This window comes from Periplaneta americana, chromosome 13 (genome assembly GCF_040183065.1).
Source record: "Periplaneta americana isolate PAMFEO1 chromosome 13, P.americana_PAMFEO1_priV1, whole genome shotgun sequence".
NCBI lineage: Eukaryota > Metazoa > Arthropoda > Insecta > Blattodea > Blattidae > Periplaneta > Periplaneta americana.
In genome coordinates, this window is record NC_091129.1 from 126291598 (window position 1) to 126319093 (window position 27496).

The 27496-nt window shown below is 35.3% G+C and overlaps 2 protein-coding genes across 5 annotated transcripts in view; one reads left to right on the forward strand and one right to left on the reverse strand.

The window, feature by feature from the left end:
• The window catches only part of LOC138712398 (sodium-coupled neutral amino acid transporter 7-like), a 216576-nt gene that overhangs the window by 96096 nt on the left and 92984 nt on the right, over positions 1-27496 (forward strand). The gene's annotated exons all lie outside the window — the stretch shown is intronic.
• The window catches only part of LOC138712390 (cytochrome b5-related protein-like), a 58783-nt gene continuing 42909 nt past the window's right edge, over positions 11623-27496 (reverse strand). For 2 of the 3 annotated variants that reach the window (XM_069844091.1, XM_069844090.1), the window contains exons 3-7: positions 22163-22315; positions 19489-19727; positions 17130-17321; positions 16172-16390; positions 11623-12434 (exon numbers count right to left, since the gene is read on the reverse strand). In XM_069844091.1, the coding sequence (XP_069700192.1) occupies positions 11639-12434; positions 16172-16390; positions 17130-17321; positions 19489-19727; positions 22163-22315 (1599 nt within the window). In that variant the 3' untranslated portion in view covers positions 11623-11638. The remainder of the gene's footprint in view (positions 12435-16171; positions 16391-17129; positions 17322-19488; positions 19728-22162; positions 22316-27496) is intronic. The other variant, XM_069844092.1, reaches the window with a different exon arrangement.

Here is a 27496-nt window from a genome sequence, read left to right on the forward strand (position 1 = left end):
TAATTTTCTACAATTTTTACAATTTTGTACAATTTTTTTACATTTTTTTACATTTTTTTTTTTTACATTTTTTTACATTTTTTTACATTTTGGCGAGATGTAGTGAGATGAGATGAGGTCCGAGGATTCGCCAAAATATTACCCGGCATTTGCCTTTTCGGTGGGGGAAACCTCGGAAAAACCCAACCAGGTAATCAAATCAAAGGGGGTAATCAAATCAAAGGGGTTGATGTCAAGGACTCGCCATAGACCATCCGGCTTCAGTCCCACGGCTGGGGAAAACCTCCGAAGAAACCAAAGTCCAAAGGGGGGTCCAACCCAAGCCCGAACGCAGCTCCGGATCAGCAGCCCAGCGAGTCTGTCGACTGACCAACATCGATGGCTCTACTAAAAGTATACAATACATAGCCAATCAGATTATTAAATTTACAAACGCAAACGATCATTCATAAGTTGAGCTATATTATAATACAAAACAATTTAATTAAATTTAAGGCATAAACAATTCAACCAGTTGTGATATACAGAAATTGATAATACATATCATGCAAACTACTTCAAATTACAAACACAAACAATTTATCAGTAGAGCTATATAGATTACTATTCAATTTAAAGCATATACAATTCATCGGCCAAATCTATACAAATATATACAATACAAAGTAGCATACTTTCATTAAGCTATACAAATTTGTGCAATTAATATCAAGTAGATTAATTCAATTTATAATCATAAACAATTCATCAGTTGAGCTATACATATTACCATTCAATTTACAGTAGGTCTGTATACAATTCATCAGTAGAGCTACACTGACTAGTAATCATTTAAGAACATATACAATTCATCAGCCAAACTATACAAACATATACAATCAAATTAGTTCAATTTACAAACTTATTTTCGTTAAGCTATACAATTCATATGAAGTAGATTAATTCAATTTATAAGCTTAAACAATTCATCAGTTGACCTATACAGTATACTATTCAATTTACAGTACATACAATTCATCAGTTATGCTAAACAAAAAATACAATACATAGTAAACAGATTAAGTCAATATAAAAACATATTTTAGTTGAGCTATATAAAATTGTACATGTCATTTAAGTAGAATAATTCAATTCACAAGCATAAACAATTCATCAATTGTGTAGAAGGTATGAGTATGTAGAAATTTGGTTAATTCTTTTCTGAACCTTTTCTCGTTGTTCTTCAAATCTTTAAGATAATTAGGCAGTGCATTGAAGACTGTTATACATGAATAGCGAACTCCTTTTTTAAAACAGCTTAGACTAACAGAGGGTAGATGAAGATCTGATTTATGTCTTATATTAAAATGATGAATGTCTTCATTAGTACTGAATTTATCTTGGTTCTTAATATACAGCATCATTAGGGAAAGAATGTATTCACAAGGTAAAGTCAAGATTTCTAAGTTTCGGAAAATATTTTTACATGAGGTCCTTTTATGCACACCGGCCATTATTCTTATAGCTTTCTTTTGTAAAACAAAAACGTGTTTAGCTTCAGACGAGTTACCCCAGAGTATTAATCCATACGACGTTGCAAAGAAGTGCCATTCAGCGCTAATTTCATAATCGTCTTCATGTAAGCAGATGTTTTTAATTTTTTTATTGTGAACTTGATCCATCAGAAAAGTAGATATTTTTTTTCATATCGTTGAAATCCTGCTTTAAGAAATTAATTGCTTCAGATTGAAAAAAAAAGTGAAAGGAATCGGTGTCATGTTTCATGCTTTCTGAGATGACAACAATACTTTTGTGACGAATTTCTGTACCTTTTTTGAAATATACTACAAAAGGATGTATTGTGGCTTGGCAGTTGTTCCAATGCACACCTTGTCCTGAATCTTGTATTACAAAAGAATATCAGATAAGTCTGCAATAACTATGTAATTTTCAGGTTGTACATTTTCTTTGGATTTCGTCAAAAATTGACTTTGCTGCTGTACTATGAAAACGTGTGGCAATAAGGAGAGAAGTTTGCTTGACAATTTATCTAAAACGTCATCAGTTGTAGACTGAAAAATTAGTGAATTAACTATAACCTATTGTTTGTATGTTATCTGCTCAATAACCTCGATGTCAAACTGTTCTTGGATATGTTTGATTCTACTGTCAGGTCCTGAACAACTTGAACATTGTTTAATGTAACAATAAATTGATGGAGGATTACAAACAATGCGTGATGGCGCATCTATATGGTTATTGACAACTATACACTGGAATTTGATGTTAGTAGTGGAATGTTTGCACCATCTATAAGTAATTTTATATTTTCGAGATGTGTGCAAACACATACACTGTGCTTTCTATTAGCCCGTGGCAAAATACATTAATTTGGTCTCAGTTCTGCAAATTTAGAAAAACTTATTTTTATCAGTGGATATTTGTCCTTGAAACACTTGTATGTTTTCGTAAGATTACATAAAATTAATATTTTCTGCTTATGAACTTTTTAACCACCCTCTTTCACACTAACAAAATTCTTTTTTCCAGCCATTACCCTACTCACTTTGTCTGATCTGTGGAACTCCAGCACCTTAGTCATTGTAGACCATAGGCGGAGCTATGGGGGGACATGGGGGAGCACTGCCCCCCCCCAAACTTGTCTGAACTCTTTTTTTTTCTATTAACGTTAGATAATATTGAATTCAAAATATCTATTTTGCTTTTGTTTATGTTTAAGTTTGTGTGCTTAAATTTATGAATTAATGTCTTCAGATCATGTGTCTGGACTATAATATTTATTTTAAATTTCTGAATGTATAAGAATTGCTATACCTCATTTGAGGAATGGAAGCACTGTAATGTTTCTTTTGTAACAGCCTGTACTCATGTCTTAGAAGTCTACAGTTGTTCAAGCCGCCATATGCATAACAATGCAGAAAAAAGAAAAGTGATCCCGGTATAATGTGTAAACTTAAATACGAGATTAAATAACATAATTAGAGTTTACATTTCATATGATATCTTCAGGAAGGTAAGCTTTATATAAAAAAGTTTGTGCGAGATCGTGCGTATTTGCTTGGTTTCCGCACAAAACCAATCCGCGGTAAGTCTAAAATTCCACACTGAGTATTCACAACCTAACACACATAACAAATTCCCTCTTCTTACCGCTTAAGTGACATATTGATTTTACTGCTATAGGCTTTTAACATATTATTTTTAGAGACGTTCAATATAGTAATAATTATAAATTGGAAACTTACCACTGCAATTTCACCTAAATTGCGCTGTTAATTATTGTTTTTAAATATTTGCAAAAATTAAGTAAACTCTACAACTCCACTAAAGTTACTGCATTCGTGATGCATCTAACATTAAGGAAGCCGTTTGTTTTAAGTTCGCATTTATAGACTGGGGGAAAAAAAGACAGACGTATATCACGGCCTGCTGGAGTATAGTAAACACAGAAAACATTTTAAAGCAACAATATTGAAGATAGATATTTTTGTTTTGCAAATTTGCTGTCATTGAACAGAAACCAAGATGGAGATTTCATTGCAACTAATTAGAAATTCCTCTTTCAGGTATGTAATAAACGATCTTCGCACAAAATAATGTACGATACACGAGCGGTATGTTTTCTTTCAATTCTCGGAAATTAAAAAAGCTCAACTACGTTTCGCTTTTTCAAACTTTTCCTCGAACATGAAAACTTCAACATACCGCTCTTGTAACGCATATTACTATTCTATTAGCACTGTTACGAAGTTTTATTGATGCATGCATATGTTTTTGTATGTGAGAAAGAAAAGAGGGAGATTGTTTTAAGTTATGCCCTATTATAATTTGTTGTTGACCTACAGTTCAAGCCCTATACAACTCGGTGCAACATAGCAAATATGGATGTAACACTGTAAGAAACATGCCCCCCCAAAAATACTTTTATTAAATGATCATATTCCGGTATACTGTACCACGGTCAAGCTGTAACAGGAGGAGGAGGTAAATGATGTCCCCCATAACCCCGTTATATGAGGGGCTCACAACCAGAGTGGACCAAGTCCACCAGTGATCAGTTTGTGGATTAATACAATCTCTGATGAAGAAAACTTAGATTTATTCATTGCCATAACAAACAAAGCTCATAACTCATTTGTTACTCCACAGAGGGCAGCATTTCCTATGGAAGATGAAGATTGCTAAGTGTGAGCCAGGAACTTTGAGACTCAATATCTCAGAACTATTCCAGATGGACTTGGTCCACTCTGGTTGTGAACCCCTCATATGGGAATTCTATAGTTTTGCTTTGCCCCCCCCCCCCCCCCCAAGGAAACGGTTCTCTCTCTGCCTATGCTGTAGACAGTTCCAAACTTTATTACCCAGCCTTGCTATCGTTAAATACTTGACTATATAGTACAGTATAAACATTTGGCATTGTGAAGTTTAGATAAGATATTTACTGTTCCTTAAGGTATTAATCATTTGATGAATGAATGCATTTGTTGTGTAGTGTGGCGACATCAGTTATTGTATGCAACGGGGGATTTCGTAAAACGTTTCGTGTGCAGCCTTCTAGTACACGTGCACGTGTAGGCTTACGGCCTATATATATATATATGTACAACTTGGCTATTTAATGTAGTAATTTTTATTTGAAAAGAAATTATTAAAAAATTAGGCCAAATTTTTAATTTATTTGTTATAGGCCTAAAGTAATAAAAAGTATTGTATTTAGTCTTTCAAATGCGCCAAACTCCAAATTTCAACACAGAGTTCCAAGTGAGCTTATGTAACAGCGTGCGCATAATTTGCGTAATTTCAAATAGTCATAACTACACAAATAATTAATAATTGTGGAAATAAAACAATACGTATCTCCTTATTTGATGTCTGGAATTCGTTAAAAAAATTCGACTATTTACGAAAAGGTCGTGTTTTGTTGCTGTGTGATTTGACGTAGAATGAGTCTAATATCTTTTTAAGAGCATCAATTGACGTAAATTTTGGGAAACCAACAAAAAACTATATTAAGAGGTTTAAAAAAATAATTGTACTTTTTTCCCGATTCTTAATTATGTATGTTACATTTTGAGAAGAGTTTCTAATATTTTAATAATGTATTTTTTATTAATTTCCTTAATTTTCATACGATGAAAATTAGTAACATGTCCTTTAAAAAATTAATTCAATTATTTTGTTTGAAATTAAATGTATATTATATATGTAGCCCAATATATTTATATAAACTATGTAATACATTACTTTGTTCTTAAATAATTTTGTAACAAGTTACCAGTGGCGGCTGATTGACTGAGACAAGTGAGGCCGGGCCTCAGTCACTTGGCTTAACTGAAATCAAATTTTGTGTTTTTATATAATGTATTAGTTATCTGAATGAAGCATATATCGCTGTAGAAGTATTTGAAAACTTTGTAGTATATATAGACCTGTTTTCCAGTAAATTTTTTTCCTGAGACCAGGATCGCTCGTGCCGGGTCTGACTTCAGCATTTCGTATGTTTTCGCGGGCTTTGAGGTTGGGCTTGAAAAGCTGTAGCTGAGGCACAATTCATCTGCCTTCGTGGCCTGATCAGCTTTCACTCCTCCCATACATGGATCGGTCTTAAGGGCAGAAGGGTAGGAATGCGGTTATGACTTGTCTTCCTAAATAGGCCATAAATAACATAAAAATGCCAGCTCTTTGGCAGGCAGAGACCCACACTGTTCTCTCTCCTTATGTCTCAGTTTATGACCTAAGCGAGGATACTCGTAGTGAGTATGGTTCAATGCTGTTGCGTGTTTCGGAATAGTAATATACGTTACAAGAGCGGTATGTTGACGTTTTCATGGTCGAGGAAAAGATTGAAAAAGCGAAACGTAGTTGAGCAGGGCGTGATATACGTCTATCTTTTTTTCCCCCCAGTCTATAAATGCGAACTTAAAACAAACGATAAGGTTATGTAATGATTTATTTTTCATGTTAATATTTTAACAATATTATTTATAAAACATATTGCAGTAATAACATCCGCATCTGGAATCTTGTTGATTTTTTCACGGCTTCCTTAATGTTACTTGTATCAGGAATGCAATAAGCTTCGTGGAGTAGTAGACTTTACTTAATTTTTGCAAATATTTAAAAACAATAATTAACATTGCAATTTAGGTGAAATTGCAGTGCTGAGTTTCCAATTTATAATTATTACTATGTTAAACGTCTCTAAAAATAATATGTTAAAAGCCTAAAGCAGTAAAATGAATGTCGCGCTTAAGCGGTAAGAAGAGGGAAATTGTTATGTGTGTTACGTTGGGAATACTGAATGTGGTATTTCACACTTACCGCGTATTGGTTCTGTGCGGAAAACAAGCAAATACGCACGATCTCGCACAAAAATATAAACACAAATGCGAGAAATAATGATGATCTAGTTAATTCATTGTTAGAGTGTCCTTTTTCGAGAAGAAATAGTATTGAAAGAAAGGAAGTTTTAAATAAAGAGGTAGCTTACCGAGATATCTACGACATCGCTGACAATTGTTCTGACAGATAATCTTAAACGCGAGTGTCTATTGCATCATAGTGAACCCAGTTGTTGAGTGTGTAAAACTGAAACGTTGTCTAATAAAGCTATATTTTTAATTTGTATCACTTTTAAACGCCGATTTTCGTAAATATAAAAATACCAGTATTAAAAATTATTTAAGTATACTTAACCATTTTATATAAATTCATACAACATTCATTAGGTGCACGAGTTACTTAAAACGTACAATGTACAAGGATTGTCCGGAAAGCAGTGCACTACATTTATTTTTCTCAGCAAATAGGCTAATTGTATGTAATTCTATCATCTTGGAACTTATAATCATATAAAGCAGTGTCTTAAATATAATACCCGTCGACTAGTTTGACCTTGCGCCAAAGAAAAACGAGCGCGTGTGCGACTTGTTGGTACCAATCTTTGTCCTACTTATGTAATCACAGCCACCATCTCGTGGCCCGAATCCTATCGTCATCGTCCTCAAATCTTGTACCGTGAAGAGAACTTTTAGCGGACAGAAAGTGGGTAGCAGGTGATAACTGTTATAAATCAGAATGGATGGGGTGAAACTGTCAAGATAAGTTTTATAATGTCGTCTCCAACTCTTGTGACGGAGAACATTGTCATGCTCAAACAGAAACTCTGCATAATTTTTGTGAGATTGAACTCACCAGTGACGTACGTAGAATTTTTTAAAGGGGGGGGGTTCATTATTACATTATTATTTACAAATTACATCAGTGGTCGTCAGCACTCGCTGAAATGGGTAAAGGGTATGGAGTGTATCTTAATATACATCGTCGTGCAGAAGGGAGAGGCAGAAAGAGCAGCCACGATGCACGCTAGTGCAATATCTTATCCGCGGGTAAGAGATGCTAGCCCGAGGGTGCCTGTGCTGAAGACCGCTGATTTATAGGACTGGTATTTTAAATGTTGTGTATAATTATGATGATTATTATTATTATTATTATTATTATTATTATTATTATTATTATTATTATTATTATTACGGTATATTTATTAATATTATATATTTATATTAAGAATATGAACTTCAAATTCACAAAACGTTAAACGAATGTTTCACAATAAAGTCAGAACTTTAACGAACGGGTGAATAACGCTCTTAGAGTGAGTTTGAAACCAAAAATGCACAATATTTAACATCTACACTGCAGAACTGTCAAAACAACCTTTTCATTATGTTCCACAAGTTAAATTTCATATTGTGTCTGCTTCATTTTATTACGAGGTAGGTACAGTACTAGGCGGTAGGTCTCTCTGTAATAAAGACTGCATTGTTATAATTCGAAGTGCCACAGCACCAAGCACAGGGATTATGTTGAAGGAGGGTAGGAGGACTACGTCTTATGTCGATGTAGATTTTGTTACTCTGACAGGGAAAAATTAGAGAAGGGAAAAAGATTATGGATAAAAAAAATATTCAAATCTAAATATGTGTTATTTTAAGGTTCAAAGGGGGATTCAAACCTTGTAACCCCCCTTGCGTACGCCCCTGGAACTCACCAATGAAAGCCTTTTTGAGTATTTTCAATGCATTAATAAGTTGGCGGCTGTGCCTTGGCATCACAAGGGTACAAATCATGCTTTCACTGTTTCAAAATATAAAAATATTTTTTTTTTTCCGGCGGGGGAAACTATTTTGAGTTTTTCTTTCGAGAAAATTGAGGACGATGCCATTCCATCTACTGCCATTTTGTCTCCGGCTCAAAAGATGGACTAGAGTTTTTCGTCAGTTGTAATAGTGCGAGACAAGAAGATCTTGCCATTAGTTTCAAAATACTCTAACAGCTATATAGAAATGTTTTTCTCTGAATTTTGTGTTCGAGTGGCTTAGCGGAAACCATTTTCAATCCAAGAGTCCGCAAAGTATCACAGACACTTCCTTTTGCTGACTGAAAAATCCAGTCCCAGTTGTCGGCTTGTAATGTATCGATCCTTCAGAATGGCGGCTTCAGCATGCTGCAACATATCTGGTTTCATGACTGAGGGGACCACCAGTGCGTGGTAAATCATGGAGGTCGATTTCACCTCCTCTTAAGTCTTCCTCTTCCTGCCCAGCGATTAACGGTACTTCTGTTCACTACAGAGATTCCATATAAATTATAGGAACGTTTGTTAATGTTTCAAACACTTTTATTTTCAACAACAAGAAAAATTCTATTACGACGCATTGTTTGTGATTAATATCATTAACAGACGCCATTTTGACACACTGCTGCAGCGGTATTATTTGCTGGAATAAGCTTATTCCCGCTAATAAACATGGAAATTTTAAATGTGCTGTATCTAAAATTTCACATTTTTAATTTGTTGTGAGCTGAGACAAAAGGGTATTAGTCTACTGTTATTTATGTTCTGCATCGTTGCTGCGTGTTGTATTTAATTTTCTCGGAAGTGTAAATTCTCAATACATTTTGGTCGCATCAAGAACATAATTTGTTAAAATTTGCCCGTAATGATCTGATCTGGCCGCATCAAGAACATGATTTGTTAAAATTTGCTCGTAATGAACTGATCTGGTAACATCAAGAACTTAATTTGTTAAAATTTGCTCGTAATGATCTGATCTGGTCGCATCAAGAACATGATTTGTTAAAATTTGCTCGTAATGAATTGATCTGGTAACATCAAGAACTTAATTTGTTAAAATTTGCTCGTAATGATCTGATCTAGTCGCATCAAGAACATGATTTGTTAAAATTTGCTCGTAATGAACTTATCTGGTAGCATCAAGAACTTAATTTGTTAAAATTTGCTCGTAATGATCTGATCTGGTCGCATCAAGAACATGATTTGTAAAAATTTGCTCGTAATGAACTGATCTGGTAGCATCAAGTACTTAATTTGTTAAAATTTGCTCGTAATAATCTGATCTGGTAGCACCAAGAACTTAATTTGTTAAAATTTGGTCTTAATGATCTGATCTGGTAGCATCAAGAACTTAGTTTGTTAAAATTTGCTCGTAATGAACTTATCTGGTAGCATCAAGAACTTAGTTTGTTAAAATTTGCTCGTAATGATCTGATCTGGTCGCATCAAGAACATGATTTGTTAAAATTTGCTCGTAATGAACTGATCTGGTAGCGTCAAGAACTTAATTTGTTAAAATTTGCTCGTAATGATCTGATCTGATAGCACCAAGAACTTAATTTGTTAAAATTTGGTCTTAATGATCTGATCTGGTAGCACCAAGAACATAATTTGTTAAAATTTGCTCGTAATGATCTGATCTGGTAGCATCAAGAACATAATTTGTTAAAATTTGGTCGTAATGATCTGATCTGGTAGCATCAAGAACTTACTTTGTTAAAATTTGCTCGTAATGATCTGGTCTGGTAGCATCAAGAACATAATTTGTTAAAATTTGGTCGTAATGATCTGATCTGGTAGCATCAAGAACATAATTTGTTAAAATTTGTTCGTAATGATCTGATCTGAAGCGTCAAGAACATAATTTGTTAAAATTTGCTCGTAATGAATTGATCTGGTAGCATCAAGAACATAATTTGTTAAAATTTGGTCGTAATGATCTGATCTGGTAGCATCAAGAACATAATTTGTTAAAATTTGCTCGTAATGATCTGATCTATAAGTCGCGTTAACTAATGTAATATGAGGGGGTCAGAAGCAAAGGAGTGCAAGTGACATCTTAAGAACATGAGTCAAATGCATCCAGGGCAAGCTAAAACATTAAAAAATTTAGTGGCAAAAGGATACAACTTTTAACCACACAACACACTAAAATTGAAATAAAAAATTTCACGGAATTTACGACTTAAATACTTTCAACCACATTTTCTCACAAATAACACTGAACAACAAATTTTTAATTTTTGTCTTGCTCCGAAATAAAAATAGGTGAATATGTGTGCCCTAAACCTGAATTTAAGATCCAAACTGCCCCATCACGTACCATTTTCCGAGGAAACTGAATTGAATTTTTTATGAAAAAAAAAACTTTTTTTTATTTTTCACTGCTACTGATAAAATTAGAACAGACTAGGGATTCAAAATGCCTCGTAATACTTAATAAATGTGTACTGGATACAAAAACGATGTTACATAGTTTAAAACACAAAAAACACAACATTAAAAATATTTCATATGTGTAATGAGAAAAATCTCGGAATTTGAACTTACCATTTAAAAGGATTTTCTGAATGATCTTCGTTTATAACTACACCCGGGACTGTCTTTTACAAGAAACCAACAATAGTCTGCAAGCATGCTGGATGATGATCTTCCTTTATATCGCCTTTTCATTTCAGATATTTATCGATGAAATCTTTCCACATACTCGCTTATCGCTTCAAGGTTAGGAGAAGAGAAATTCAAATGAGAATGTAAGAAGTATATTTTGAGAGACATATTACACCCCATTTTCTCATATGCACTTAACATGGTTTCCACAAGTTCGATGTAGATGTCTGCCCTAGAATTTCCAAGGAAATTTGAGCAAATATCTTTGAAAGCGCGCCATGCCATTTTTCTGTAACGGGAAGTTTTTCCTCAAACAGAGAGTCAGCCATAACTTTGCAAATTTGTGGACCGATGAAAATGCACTCTTTTAATTTGCGTTCACTCAAACTGGTAAACTTTTATTGTTCATTGCGTAGACTTCACTGTGAACTATTATGAAATTTACTGAATAGAAGGGACCAATATCTGTTTATTTATTAGAAGTACAAAAGAACATGCCAATAACCGTAATAAATCGGAAATAGATATAAACTCATGAGATGTTTTAGGTTTTGTTTTGGTTTACAATCTCAACCCGCATCAGATGTTTCCTGCGAGAGCGCTTATCGAAAAGTGAAATCATAGTATATCTTAAAAACCTTACGTGATACGAAGAAAAGAGATGAATTTCCGTATTCAGCGCACACAAAACCATAAGGGACACGCTGTTTTAAGTCGGAGCAAAATTCTTGTTGTTCAGTGTAACTTAAGTGCGCTTATAAGTACCCCTCTGCTTCTGACCCCCCCATATGTATATGAATGAGATACGGCATATATACACATGAATACGCATACAATACACAAACACACATCTGCTTTGAAATAAAACACTTCACTTTAATAAAATGTAATTTATTTTAGTTCCTGGGGATATGAGTTAATTATGTCGTTAGGGATTGTTGGAACTGCAGCTTCAGTTTCCGAGGGATCTGTGTTAGATGTATTGTTGGCAGTTCCTAGAACTCCTGTTTTTGTAACTTGAGGATCTTTGTTAGATGTATTGTTGGCAGTTTCTAGAACTCCTGTTTTTGTAACTTGAGGATCTTTGTTAGATGTATTGTTGGCAGTTTCTAGAACTCCTGTTTTTATAACTTGAGGATCTTTGTTAGATGTATTGTTGGCAGTTTCTAGAACTCCTGTTTTTATAACTTGAGGATCATTGTTAGTTGTATTGTTGGCAGTTCCTAGAACTCCTGTGTTTATAACTTGAGGATCATTGTTTGATGTATTGTTGGCAGTTCCTAGAACTTCTGTTTTTATAACTTGAGGATCATTGTTAGATGTATTGTCGGCAGTTCCAAGAACTCCTGTTTTTATAACTTGAAGACCTTTGTTAGATGTATTATTGGCAGTTTCTAGAACTGTTTTAGTGCCAGGGGCATTTGGGTTAGGTGTATTGTTGGCGAGTTGCTGGAACTGTCCTCTAATCAGATCGAAGACAGAAGTCGGTTGGTAGTCGATGTTAAACTGCTTGCAGGTCTCGTAGAAGACGGGGTATAGGATGTGCAAGTGGCTGTGGTCCACTGTGGGGAATAAGTGATGCAGGCAGTGGTCCCCGAACGTCACCAGCACCAGGAACAGTGACCTTGAGATCTCAGGACGATCTCGAACAGCGTCCACTTGGCCTAGTCCCCAGTCTCGATCAGGCCTGTTACCAAAACAATTTGTATTTTTATTTATGAGTTATGACTCTTCCTTTGCAGCATTATAAGGCAGTGTTGGATGTTATTAACTGAGAATTACTGAGTTTAAATCTCATTTCAGTGACCAATGTCTTAACAGCTCATCACATCATGATATGATGATGACGTTTATGAACACATAATAATAATAATAATAATAATAATAATAATAATAATAATAATAATAATAATAATAATAATAATAATAATATAATAGTAGTAATAATAATAATAATAATAATTCATAGTTTTCTGTCCGAGAGTAGGTCCTTCACTGCAAACTCAGCATTTACAATCTTTCCTCTTTTACGCCTCTTCCTCGTGGGCCTTGCCAAAATTTTATATGCTTTTACTCTTGTATGTTTTTGCACTGTAAAAAATGGACATTGTTGAAGTCTGAATTTTGTCTGGTACTTAATTTTCTGTTTGGTAAGTCGAATTCTAACTTAAATATTATTTTATAATAATTTATTTATTATAAAATAGATTTCCCAATGGAAATTAAACTTCTGGTTGGTAGTATTTTACTTTGAAAATCCATGATATTAGTTACTGTAGACATTTCCATAGTAAGATTAGATACAACTTACAGCAGTAAAATTTTGGAAATATTCAACATTTTTTTTCCTCCATTACTATATTTTGTAGGCTACAATAATAAAAATTAGTATGTGTAAAACACTGTCCTTCTGCTATAAGAAAAAAATATTTTTTCGATTTAAAAAAATTATTTACTTTTTTTTTTTTTTTTTTTTTCAAAATTCAGTTCACTGTGCAATGATGATGCGTTTCCCACGTAACTAAAAAACTATCCAACATTCTGTGATGAAACGTTTTGTGTGTATTTATGCATGTATATCTACAATATGATGCAAGATCACTTCTCTACCTTTGATAGATTGTCTGATAAAAAATAAAATCATTTAAAAAAATGGTCAAATATCAGTATTTTCTATTACACAAAATAAAAAGGTATTATTTATTAAGGAATGTAGTTGAAAGAGCATGATATTGTAAACATGAGTTTCAGCAATAAAGTAAAAGAGAGAGAACATGAAAAAGTTAACAAGTTTTTGGGTTGTGAAGGAAATGCTTCATCACTGCACAGTGAAATGCCAACATTTTAAATTTTGAAAAAAATATATATAAGTAATTTTTTTAAATCGTAAAAATATTTTTTTCATATAGCAGAAGGACAGTGTTTTATACATACCAATTTTCATTATTGTATAAGATACAGAAATGGAGGGAAAAATGTTGAATATTTAAAAAATTGTACTGCTATAAGCTGTACCTAACCCCTTAACACCGTGTGCTATTATATTAAGACAGTGTATTTAACAGTGCAATTCATCTTCATTATTAGTAAAGAGAACATGGTCTTCTGTTTAAAGGTGTCAAGAGTAGGCTACTATTGGTTGCACGTTGAATATTACAGGGTGAACAGTAAGTAGTCTAATGCCATTAATTACAATGGATTGTTCTTTGAGATATTTGAAACAAAAAAGTTTAATACAACTTTGCTCGTTTTTGCTTTCTTTTCGAGAGAACAAATGTTTTATTTGAAACATTTCATAGCGAATTTTGGAAAAGCCATTGATTTAATTCAAAATGCTAAGTCAATTTAAGAGAGCTGTGTATTATGATAATACATAATTGAAAGAATTTTAGTTTTGCCATTTGAATGTGCAGAAGTTTGATCCCAGCAAATGTAGCTTTCCGTTCTGCAAAGGAATTTGACAATGATACATTTGTTCGGATCAAATTTTTACACATTTAAAGAACAAAACTAAAATTGTTTCAATCAAACATTATCATCATAGTACATTACTCTCTTAAACTGAATGAGCATATTGGGAATTAAATCAATGGCTTTCCCAAAACACGCTATGCAATATTTCATTTAAAACAATTTTTTTTCTCGAAACGAAACAAAAACGAGCAAAATTATATTAAACTTTTTTGTTTGAAATGTCTCAACGAATAACCCTCTGAAATTAATGACAGTACTTACGATTCACTCTGTACTATGTATCGTTATTCTCCAGTGTTTGATGATAGCGTTAATGTAAATACTGAATAAAAATGGCGACAAAGGACAGCCCTAACGTACTCCACAATTGATTGGTTTTCACTCTGTATATTGGGTATAAAATTCAATACAATTTTGTTAATAATAAATACAAAATAGAATAAATGGCACTCAACTATAAACTGATAAAAGATTAACTAATTATATGGTAAGTGAAATAAAGCTAAGACATTACTAAAACCGAACTGTGAGAAAACACACAGGAGAGATAGCCTACAGATAGAAGAGCTAAGTGGGATAAAAACTTAAATAAAATCTTACCCAAGAGGATGTGATGATATTATTATTATTATTATTATTATTATTATTATTATTATTATTATTATTATTGTTATTATTATTAATTACTTATTTATGGCCTTTAAGGAACCCGGACGTTCATTGCCGCCCTCAAATAAGCCCGCCATCGGTCCCTATCCTGAGTAAGATTAATCCAGTCCCTACCTTCATATCCCACCTCCCTCAAATCCATTTTAATATTATCCTCCTATCTACGTCTCGGCATCCTCAAAGGTCTTATTCCCTCCGGCCTTCCAACTAAAGGCTGGTTCACAATAAACCGGGGACGGAAACGACAACAAGAACGAGAATGGAAATATTGTTAAAATAAATGTATTTAAATGTGAGCATTCACAACTAACTATTGTGAATGTTCACATTTAAATACATTTATTTTAATATAATTTCCGTTCCCTTTCTCGTTGTCGTTTCCGTTCCCGGCTGATTGTGAACCAGCCTTAACACTCTAGGCTATATGTATTTCTGGATACACCCATACGTGCTACATGCCCTGCCCATCTCAAACGTCTGGATTTAATGTTCCTAATTATGTCAGGTGAAGTATACAATGCGTGCAATTCTGCGTTGTGTAACTTTCTCCATTCTACTGTAACTTCATCCCTCTTAGCCCCAAATATTTTCCTAAGAACCTTGTTCTCAAACACCCTTAATCTCTGTTCCTCTCTCAAAGTGAGAGTCCAAGTTTCACAACGATACAGAACATCCGGTAATATAACTGCTTTATAAATTCTAACTTTCAGATTTTTTGACAGCAGACTAGATGACAAAAGCTTCTCAATCGAATAATAACAGGCATTTCCCATATTTATTCTGTGTTTAATTTCCTCCCGAGTGTCATTTATATTTGTTACTGTTGCTCCAAGATATTTGAATTTTTCCACCTCTTCGAAGGATAAATCTCCAGTTTTTATATTTCCATTTCGTACAATATTCTGGTCACGAGAGATAATCATATACTTCGTCTTTTCGGGATTTACTTCCAAACCTATCGCTTTACTTGCTTCAAGTAAAATTTCCGTGTTTTCCCTAATCGTTTGTGGATTTTCTCCTAACATATTCACGTCATCGGCATAGACAAGAAACTGATGTAATCCGTTCAATTCCAAACCCTGTCTGTTATCCTGAACTTTCCTAATGGTATGTTCTAGAGCAAAGTATTATTATTATTATTATTATTATTATTATTATTACTACCCACATAAGCCTGACTTTTATTCCCATATTCATAACCAAAATATCTACGACAATGAGAAGATTCTAAATCTTTATTAAGAGCAAGTCAGTTTCTTTCCTTCCATGAGATGAACGTACCTAGGAGCATCGCCATCATGGAAGAGTTCAGGGTGATGATGTGCTGCGTTGAGGCCGATGAAACCGAACGTGAAACTTGCGACAAGTGTGACCCAAATCCACATCAAGAGAGCAGTTACAACTCCACAGGTAGAGCACAACATCAGAGCCGGGACCAATAGAGGAAGGAAATTTTCCTTCTTCAAAGTATTCGGGTAACCAGCAACAATCAGCACTATTCTGCAAAAAGAGAAGAAATGTCGCTCATTTAAGTACGTTTCATTAAGTTTTAAGGGGACAAGGAGAACAAGAGAAATATAAGGAGAACAAGAGGATGGCAAGGAGAACAAGAGGAAGGCAAGGAGAACAAGGGGAAGGCAAGGAGAACAAGAGGAAGGCAAGGAGAACAAGGGGAAGGCAAGGAGAACAAGAGGAAGGCAAGGAGAACAAGGGGAAGGCAAGGAGAACAAGAGGAAGACAAGGAGAACAAGAGGAAGGCAAGGAGAACAAGGAGAAGGCAAGGAGAACAAGAGGAAGGCAAGGAGAACAAGGGGAAGGCAAGGAGAACAAGGGGAATAAAAGATGACAAAGGGTACGACAAGTAGAATAAGGGGAATAGTATGAGACCAAAGGGAATAGTGTGAGAACAAGGGAAAGACTAGAAGAAGGAGAAAAAAGGGAAGACAGAAAGAATAAGGGGAATAGAGAGAGAACAAGGACAAGATGAGAAGAGCAGGGAGAATACGGGGAGAACAATGGAAATACAAGCAGAACAAGTAGAATACAAGGAAAACAAAGTGACGACAGAGAGAATAAGGCGACGAAAAGGAGAGCGAGTGCCATTTTTATATGACGATGAATTTCTAAGTTATCCCCTATACCTATACCTAGTGAGAAGAAAAACATATTTATATATCAAAACTGATTATGAATAATGTCCCTCTTTTATCCACCATTTCATCGCAAACTGCTCGCTTACCTGGTTAGAAGCTGAGTGTGGAACATGAAGGAGTAGACTAAGGGACTGACGAGCCACGATCCATAGCGAACCCACCAGGGCTTGGAGGTCCTGGGCAGAAGCTGGAGGAAGGGCTCCAGCATCGAAATTTCTAGATCCAGTAACGTATTAGTGTACAGGTGATGGCTCATTGAATGGGAAACCCTCCACTCCCTGTAACAACATAAGAAGTTTGGAATCGACTTTCTCGCTTTGAAGTACATCCCCAGCTGGACACATTCTTACTGAAAATGTTGGGGAAGTTTTCAACGATGTCAAATTATAGGAATAATTGGTTGCATCTGTGGAAGTTCATCATTATAGTCGTCTTCGTCTTCATCATAAATCATATGAATATCGCACATTTACCTATGCCAGCTTCACAAAGTCTAAATTGGTTAAAAGTTGATCGTAATTTGCGTAGCTTATGAAAAATTAAATTTTACATGGAAGCACAATACTGTAGGGACAGTTTTTAAATGAGGAACATTTATTGTGAATGTATACTGCATAATATAGCCTATGTTTATTTACCTTAAACTTACATGTACAGTATACAGAGTGTCCCAAATTGATGTATACTGTACACATTTTGAAACACTATTTCTCAGCAACGAGATGGGACAGAAATATGATTTTTGCGGTTTTGTGTTCCTTAAGCCCGTACATGTTCAAAATGAACCCCTTCCGCCACAGTAAACTCCCAACAACGACGTATAACAGAGCGACATACCAACTGGATTGTTGCTAATGGAATGTCATTACAGGAATGTTTAATCGGAACTCTCAGTTCCTCCAAGGTTTGTTGTTTTGTGGCGTACACTGTGTCCTTTAGGGCTCCCCATAGGTAGAAATCTGGAGGGGTTAAATCCGGATATCGAGGCGGCAACTCCACAGCACTTCCTCTTCGTTCTATCCATCTCTGTTTGAGTATGTGATCGAGAAAATTCCTCAGATTGACATGAAAGTGAGCTGGATCTCCGTCTTATTGAAAGTAAAACCCATTTTCATTCTCAAAGAGGTCATGAAGACGTGGAATCGTGGTTACCAACATTTGCAGGTATTTCTCACCCGTGATAGTCCCTTCGAAGAAGGTACGGCCCAATTATTCCTCTGGAAGACAGACCACACCATACTGTTACTCCTGGAAGATTGACGGCCTTTTCTTGAAATATGTGTGGGTTTTCGTTAGCCCAATACACACAATTATACCGGTTAATTGTGCCATTAAGTTTAAATGTGGCTTCATCTGACACAACAATTAAGTATTGAAAATCTTCTCTTTCATCACACATGTTCAAGAACCACTCACAAAATTCCACTCGCGTATCTGGGTCGTCCTCATTTAGTGCGTGGACAAGTCTCCGAATGTAAGGCAAAATTCTATGAACACTGGTTTTGCTGATACCAATCTCACGAGAACATTACCTCATTGACTTCTTTGGGGACTGTGCAAAAGCCTGCATGACTGCATTAACACTCTCATTATCGGTGGAACTTCTCTTTCTTCTGCACCGCCCTTTCAACACATCTTGCACAGTTCCGTCGACTTAAAATTTGTCTCGAATTCTTGTGATAGTTAACCTCGTTGGTGGTTGTGTTCCAAATTCAACCCTCCAACGTCGTTGAACCTCAACAACATTCTCCAATTTCCAATAACATTTCAGTATCCACTTACTTTCATCGAACGATAATTGCACCTCCATGTTTGTTTATAAACATGTGAACATGTTTCCATGCTTTCCGTCCTTCTGAATCATAAACCGAAAAAATCGTATTACTATCTCATTTCCTTGCTGTGAAATAGTATTACGTATATCAATTTGGGACACTCTGTATGTATATATATATATATATATATATATATATATATATATATATATTATAGTAAAATTAGTTAGCCAATAAAGAAAATGTGACAACCCTGTCCATAGCTTGAGGTTGCAACATGTAGGTAACTGTTTGCTGTGATATGTTTTTGCAATCACAGAAAGTGTTTCACCTTCAGTGCAAATTAAAAGAAAGAAATAACGTCATCGTAGAAATACAAAAAATAAGTTATTAAGTAATTAAATTTAAGTATATACTGAAATGTTTTAGTTTTATTATTACGTTTACATACGGATAATACAGTGACTTCTTAATTGGTGCTGTAATTAATCCATCTTAAACGTTCATGCCTTAAGATTTTTGTTACATTCATCTGGCAAACGTATTGCAATCTATAGTACAGTAAAAAAAACTTAATCAATTGTAACTATGCCATTACAGCTTGACAACATTGCGAAGGACCTTGCGATCTGTTGAACTTTGTGTTCAGGTATAGATAGTTTAAACTAACCTGGAAGACATGAATGAGAGATCGAAGTAGTACATGCGAAAATTGTCGCGCTGGTGGAAGAAATTGTGAGCGCTGACTGTGGTGAGGGCGAGAAGCACCCCGGAGACCAGGCCTAGCAGGAAGTTGCTGAAGAATGCTGCCAGCACTGCACTCGCCAGAGAGCTCATGAGCAGCAGATCGGCGATCGCCATTGACTTCCACGGAGTTCCTGGCGGATTGTCGGACCATACCTTCCTCACCTGTGAAAGAATTTTCGCCTATATGTACCCCAAAACTTAAGTCATACCTTTGGCTTCATATAAATGTTTGTCCCTAAAGTGAGACATTTGTGTAGGAAGTGGTAAATCTATTATAAGAGGACTGGGTAGTCTGAGGGCATAGCTGTTGTGTGTAAGTGAAATAAGTGAAGATATTTTGCTATTACTCTTCAACTTTCGAATCCATCAATTCATAATTTTTGTAGTAAACCCGCAATATTTGGAGGTATATTTTGGTTTTTAGATTAGGCCTACCTTTCTATCACGTATACTTGATTTTATGAAATATTGTAAAGCTGAGGAATATGAATTAAATTTAAGTTAAAAACATGGGTAATTTAGAAACATATTTCTCAGAAATCACTAGGGCTAGAAGGCTGAAATTTTGCTTATCTTATCTGATATGGTAGTAATAATAGTTTTATTTTCCCTGGTAGAGTTAAGGCCATCAGGCCTTCTCTTCCACTCAACCAGGATCAAATCACATACAGAAAAATACATACCGGTATACAAATATTAACTTAAAATAATAATAATAATAATAATAATAATAATAATAATAATAATAATAAAATAAAAAAGAGAGATTGAATAGCCTACATACACACAATCAGTATTAACTTAAAAATAATAGTAAAAATATAATAAAAAAAAGAGACTGAATACATAATCACAAACAGGAAAATACATTCTAGTATACAAGTATTAACTCAAAAAAAAAAAGAATTAATACATATGAATATAATCTCACAACTAAAGGAATAGTACAATTAGTATGATCAGCACAGCACGGGTACATTGAGACAATGACAGTTACCTAGATATTAGTGTTAATGGAAAAATAAAGTAATGACTATAAAATAGTAATAATAATAAATACAAATTATATCTAAAAAAACTAATTCTGTGCATTTTAAATATTTCTAAACAACCTAATTTTAAACAACTGAGGACTAAGACTACCCCTGATTTCCAGCGGCAGCGAATTCCATGAGCGGGCCATGGCTATTGAGAAAGAACTTGAGTACAGAGATGTCTGATGACGTGGTATTGATAGCAACAGATTGTGCTGTGAACGTGTATTACGATTATGATGTGAAGCTAAAGAGAGTAAACCGAGAGGTCAGGTAGTAATGAAGCATGACCACTTTCACATAATTATCAAAATTGTTATGGATTTTACAGCCTAAAAAGTATTAAAAAATATGAAAAATTTTAAATACTTTTTTCAGGATGGATATTTTTTTCTATTGCACGAATATTCATTATGTGATGAAAATAGTGGCAAATATAGTTAACTGCATTGAAATATACTTGAATTTTTAGGTACTTATAGTGCAAAGGGTTTCTGAGGAAAATGTTCCTAAAATACCTATGTTTTAAAGTTAAATTTAATTAATATTTTTAAGGTTTAAAATTTTTTTACAAAATCAAATATATGAGGTAAAAAGGTAATCGAAAAACCAAAATATACCTGCAAATATTGTTTGTATGCTGTAAAAAATTGTAAATTGATAGATACAAAAGCTGAAGAATAAAAACAAAATTTCGTCACTCATACACAACAGCGATACTCTCAGACTACCCAGTCTCCTTAATTAGGCGTTCAAAGAAGTCAACGAACTGCACACGAGGGGATTGTTCAGGGTGGTGATGTGCTGCGTTGAGGCCGATGAAACCGATCGTGAAACTTGCCAAGTGTGCTTCTGGAGAATTTTAGCAGCCTCTCAACAAAATTTAACCGTCACTTTCTGGTTTATAACACGATTAAAATCTTCACTCACAGCATAGCTGGAACTTAAAAGTCGTCGAACTCATTCTTGAAAATTTGTCACGCGTTAGTGCAAGATATATTATGGTACGGACAAGTGAATATCACGTCCAGTGCAGCATTCTTTCAAAAAATTCTCGTCCCAAAAGTTCTGACATGTCTTATTTTATTTTTTACTTTCTACTAATCACACAAACCTATTTAATAATTTTAGCTCTTCTGCAGGATTTTCAGCAGCTGCTCAACAAAACTTAATCATTACCCGCACTTTCTTGTCCTTCACAACACGGTTAAATGCACCAAAACTTCACTCACAAAACAACAAGCAGTCTAACGCAAAATTCTTTAAAATGTATCATCGACAAATGACAGGTGAATATCATGCGTAATATTCTTGCAAAAATTCTCACCTCTTAAACGTCTCAAAAATGTTTTGTTTTAATTTTTATTATCCATAGAAAACCTCACAGTGTAATGATTATACAGTGACATTGTAATCCATTCATTCCGTCGAATAACCAGGTACTGCACTTTCGATTTGTTGCAATAATACTTTGCATTTACATAATTTTAATTTATAGTCATTACCAGCAAAGAATAGATAAGGCGTAATGGATTTACGTCTTCAAGACCAGGCCATACGTACTTTACTTTTAAGTGTCCGGTAAAATCCGTCGTCGTGGAATGTGTAGGGAGAGTTCCGTGGTCCAGTAGCAGATCTGACGTGGAACTTCTTGAGCAAATCTTCAGGTTTTTGCGATATGTGATGCACTTCGAAGGCCTCAGTGATGTCCGTACCCTGTGTGAAAGATACTTTTAATATGTATGATTTTCTGTATAAAAGAATACAATTCATTATTGATACTTAGTTTCTCAACAGAGCATTAAAGCAATTTCTAATGTTGCATTCTTTCAACAGTCCAACAAAAGTCCTACACTTTCTTATATTTGTCTTGTCTCTGTATCTCATACTTCCTCTGTATTGACCCTCTCCATGCTTATACTCGTAAACATATCTATAGACCAGGGGTGCAGAACTGGGGAAGAGAGGTGTGGAAGCATGGGAAAGAGTTTGTTCCCCGTCCACAATCCCTCGGCCTTGAATTACATATCTGTGACGTCCGCAAGCACACTGAATACATATTTCCTCTCCCCCTACCATATCCAATGACGTGTGGCGGTGAAAGGAAGAGATGAGTCACGTGTTCCGGCTTGTGACGTGTGCCACAATTGGAGCACAGTTTTGCATCTCTGCTAGAGACCAATTGAGAATATTAGAGCTGTGATAGTTCGTTGCTCTGTTGTCAAATCGGAACCAATAAATACAACTTCAACTGCTCAGCTCGAATAATCTACATGCTTCCGTCCTCGGTGGTCTAGTGGCTACCTTATTAAATCGAGGTTTGTGGGTTCGAACTCCCCCAAGGTCGATTGATTTTTAAGAACAGTAAATTTTTAAGACGGTTATTTAAGGATGCTTAATCAACTACTAAGTTATTGAGTGTTGATGCGCTTGGTGGTAGTGAGATAATATTTGGCGTGATTAGTTGGAGTAAATTTTTAAACAGGTTATTTAAAGACATATTAACTACTAGGTTAATTAGTGTTTATTGACTTGGTGGTAGCGAGACAGTCTTTAGCTAGAGTAGGCTAAGAATCAGTGGCGTAGCATGAAATTTTGAGCAGGGGAAGCTAACTCAAGTTGTCTTTCATGCAATATGAAAACGTATTACAAAAATACAGTCTTAAAATAAATAGTAGTCAATTTCAAGTCAGCAGTCGAAGATTGGTTGGAACATCGTAAGTAACACCAATAAGGCATGACCTCAAATGATACGTAGTAAAATATGATTTCACGGTTACATATCTCTTAACAAATAGACACGTATACGTATACCATTAGCTCATTCCCTGTCATACTTAGAGAAATCACAATATTAGTATCATTACGTAAGTATGCGTCTGTCTTTTGGTTGTGTCCTTCATTGACAGCAAGGGAGTCGGTCATTTGTTTTTTAAATCACACTTTTGTTCGTAAGTCAGTCTTGATAATACAATTGTCCTAAAAAAATTCAAGTAAATTAGTGCCAGGAACTGTTATTTCACTCATTATTTATTATATCAGCCACAATGCACACTAACACTTCAACTGAACACAACTGACGAAAAGGCATAACTCGGAAACTACTTATTTTAAATGTTAAAGCTAGCTTCTTGTTGCCTTGCGACCAGTGTAGTTTAGTTAGAAAGGATGGAAAATCTGCGGGGTGGATTACACAGAAGAAACCAGTTTGCTTAGAAGCTGGTGTGTGCAGGCTTCTTGTTTACTGCTGCATCACAAATCATCCTGAGCTGCCGCATCACAATATTTAACGCGTGAATAAAAATTCTATTAAAATGAATAAATAATTTTCTCCATAAACTGCCGGTTTATTATGAAATTATTATTAACTGGGGAAGCTAAGCTTTTTAGCTTACATTGACGCTACGCCACTGCTAAGAATTCGCCTTGTGTTTACCTAATGTTCATCTTATATTTTGGGAAAACCTCGGGAAAAACACAACCAGGTAATCAGCCCAAGTGGGAATTGAACTCACGCCCAAGCGCAACTCCAGATCACCAGGAAAATATTTCTATCGTCTGAGTTATGCAGATAGCTATTATTATTATTATTATTATTATTATTATTATTATTATTATTATTATTATTATTTAAGAAGAAAGCAAAATCCAGCATAACATAAATTACATTCATAATGATTTGGAGTGGTGCACCGCCCGTTATCCGAACGGCTGAAGCGTCGTTTGATTCCCGATTGGAATTTGTGGTGGAGAAAGACGATGGTAGGTCTTCGCGGGCTACTCTCGTTTCCCCCTACCAGCATACCACCATTGCGTCAGTAATCATCACCCTTGTGCCGTGCTATTGAGTTTGCATCCCATTGTATGTCGTGGCCAAAATCTATTGCAGAAAAAAGAACTATAACTTCTACGCGTCGCCCATCCATGGGTCGTCTTAGTTGAATGACGTACGTCGAGTATCCGCCATTGGATAAAAAGAGGTTAGGAGAAAATGAGGTGGTGAACGAGAAAGGAAAATGTCATGAAATAATGTAGTGAAAAGAATGAGAAGGTAAAATATGATTCTTCATCCCTCTCATTAATTAATTAATTAATTAATTCATTCATTCAATGTTCTGCCCAAGGGTAGGTCTTTCACTGCAAACCCAGCTTTCTCCAATCTTTCCTATTTTTTGGCTTCCTCTTTGTCTCCTCATATGATCCACATATATCTTAATTTCGTCTATCATCTGATATCTTCTTCTGCCCCGAACTCTTCTCCCGTTCACCATTCCTTCCAGTGCATCCTTCAGTAGGCAGTTTCTTCTGAGCCAGTGACCCAACCAATTCCTTTTCCTCTTCCTCATCAGTTTCAGCAACATTTTTTCTTCTCCCACTCTTTCCAACACAGTTTCATTTCTTATTCTGTCTGTCCACTTTACACTTTCCATTCTTCTCCATATTCACATTTCAAATGCTTCTATTCCCTTCTCTTCACTTCGTCGTAATGTCCATGTTTATGCCCCATACAAGGCACTTCACTAATCCTTTCCTTAGTTCTTTCTCCAGAGGTCCGCAGAAGATGCTCCTTTTTCTATTAAAAGCTTCCTTGGCCATTGATATCCTCCTTTTGACTTCCTGACAGCAGCTCATGTTACTGCTTATAGTACATCCCAAGTATTTGAAGCTATCCACTTGCTCTACTGTCTCATTTAGAATTCCCAAGTTTACCTTTTCTTCCTATGACCACTATTGTCCTGTAAGTCTCGTTTCTAATGATTGAAACTTGAGAAACTAGGACAACAGATAGGCCTACAGGAATGTCTTAACTGGGGATATTAATTTGTCAGCTTATAGATGAAAATTATACTCTTGAATCGTTCAGAAGTGACGTTCTCTATACCATAAGTAGACTACTTAAGTTCTTGAAACTTTTCAAACGTATTATGTTTTTTTTTTTTTCGATGATTCTAGGAAGTTATTATCAGTGTATATTTTCTCCAAGAACATTTATAATGCGTAGTATAAAATCCAATCACTTGTCTCAAGTCAAGTCAGCTTATTGCCACTTGAGTAATGCGGCACCGGAACACTCAGTTACAGCCTTGATTATGACCTCGACAGCATTAATTGCGTTGGTTTCCAGCAAAATAAAATACTAAAGTACGTTATATTTAAGAACAATTTATACCACATGTTGCTCTCTTTTGATTTGTCTATATAAAAAGTGATTCACATTGAGAACTCATATCAAAGTCAAGAGATCTATTTTGTTAAATGTCCGTTTGTGTTAACAGAAATAAAGTTTTTTTTTTTTTTTTTTTCCTTTTTAGAACAATGGTAGCGTTTGTAAGCAAATTCTCTTCGACAGGGTACGTGAAGATTAATCTATCTGCAATTATTAGATCAGGATGTACGTCATATTTTTTTTTATCAAATAATATTCGATATGAGGAGAATTGACTGGAAAAATACAATAAAGATGTAGCAGATAAAAAAATATATATACTCGAAGTAAACGCTCGGATTGATGATATATAGTAAGGACTGAATTAATGGACGAGTCAATAGTCAGACGGATTTATAGTACAACGAATGCTTGTCAATGTAATGGATGGATAATTGAAAGGATGAATGGGTAAATGAAAAGTCATGAACGAGTGTAAGAACGCATGTATGGAAAACAGCTGGACGAATAGATTAGATTAAATCAGAGGTAGTCAGCACTCGCTGAAATGGGTAAAGGGTAAAGAGTGTATCGCAACATGCACTGTCGTGTAGAAAGGAGAGGGAGTAAGCATACCCGCCAGCAGCCACGGATGCACGCCAGTGCAATGTCTTATCCGCGGGTAAGGGACGCTAGCCCGAGGGCGCATTATGCTGATGACCGCTGGATTAAATGGTAGAAGGCCTGACGGATGATTGAATAAAAGAATGGAAGTACGCAAACATGGACGGACGAATGAACTTCATGACACTGAATGGAATGAAATTGCTAATAAACTCGAATACTGCACAATAATATGTTTTACGAGATAATTTATAGTATAATAGAGTAAAATTAGATTTTATCAGCGAGTGGAAAGATAATTTCCACGAGCGCATAAAATTTGTTTATCCATAACTGGTATCGCAGATGATCTAGGCTGGTATCTAAACTGGTCTTTATTTCATCGTCCTTAGCAACCTAATCCATGGATTTATTCACAGGACTGAATTAAACGTTTTTAATTCACTGCTGTGAATAAAGCCATTGTTTAGGTTGCTAAGGACGGTGAAAATAAATAAAGACGAGTTTAGATACCAATCGCGAATAGGTTAGGTTAGGTTAGGTTAGGTCGCAGTGGCTACGGGCGGGTTATGACGACCCTTTGCACATCGGCCATACTGAGGCCTATTGTACACCCCCAAGTGTATGGGATGAATGAGGATGAGGGTGTACCAGACCACCGGCCGCATGTGACCCCCTCATCCTCTCGCCCAATGGGGGCCTCCTATTCTCCCCCGCTCTAAGTTCCCTTCCCCCAAGGTGACCAAGCAGCACAGGATCCTTTCCAACGGCCCTTCCAAGATGTCGAAGCGCCCTTGGAAGTGCTCTTAAGGAATGAATCCTGGCTGAGATATTGCGGAAGGCTGGGAACTCAGGAACGGTTGTAGAGAGAACGCCAGGACTATAATGATGTCATACATTCCTTGTATCTAAACTGCTCTTTATTTCGTGGTTACTGACAACCTAAACAATGACTTCATTCTTAGCAGTGAATTCACAATTAATCATTTTTAATCACTCAGACAGTAAAATTTACAGATCCATTAATTTATCACTTTATCACAACTAACAATTACTAAGAATAGGCATACTTACTTACTTACAAATGGCTTTTAAGGAACCCGAAGGTTCATTGCCGCCCTCACATA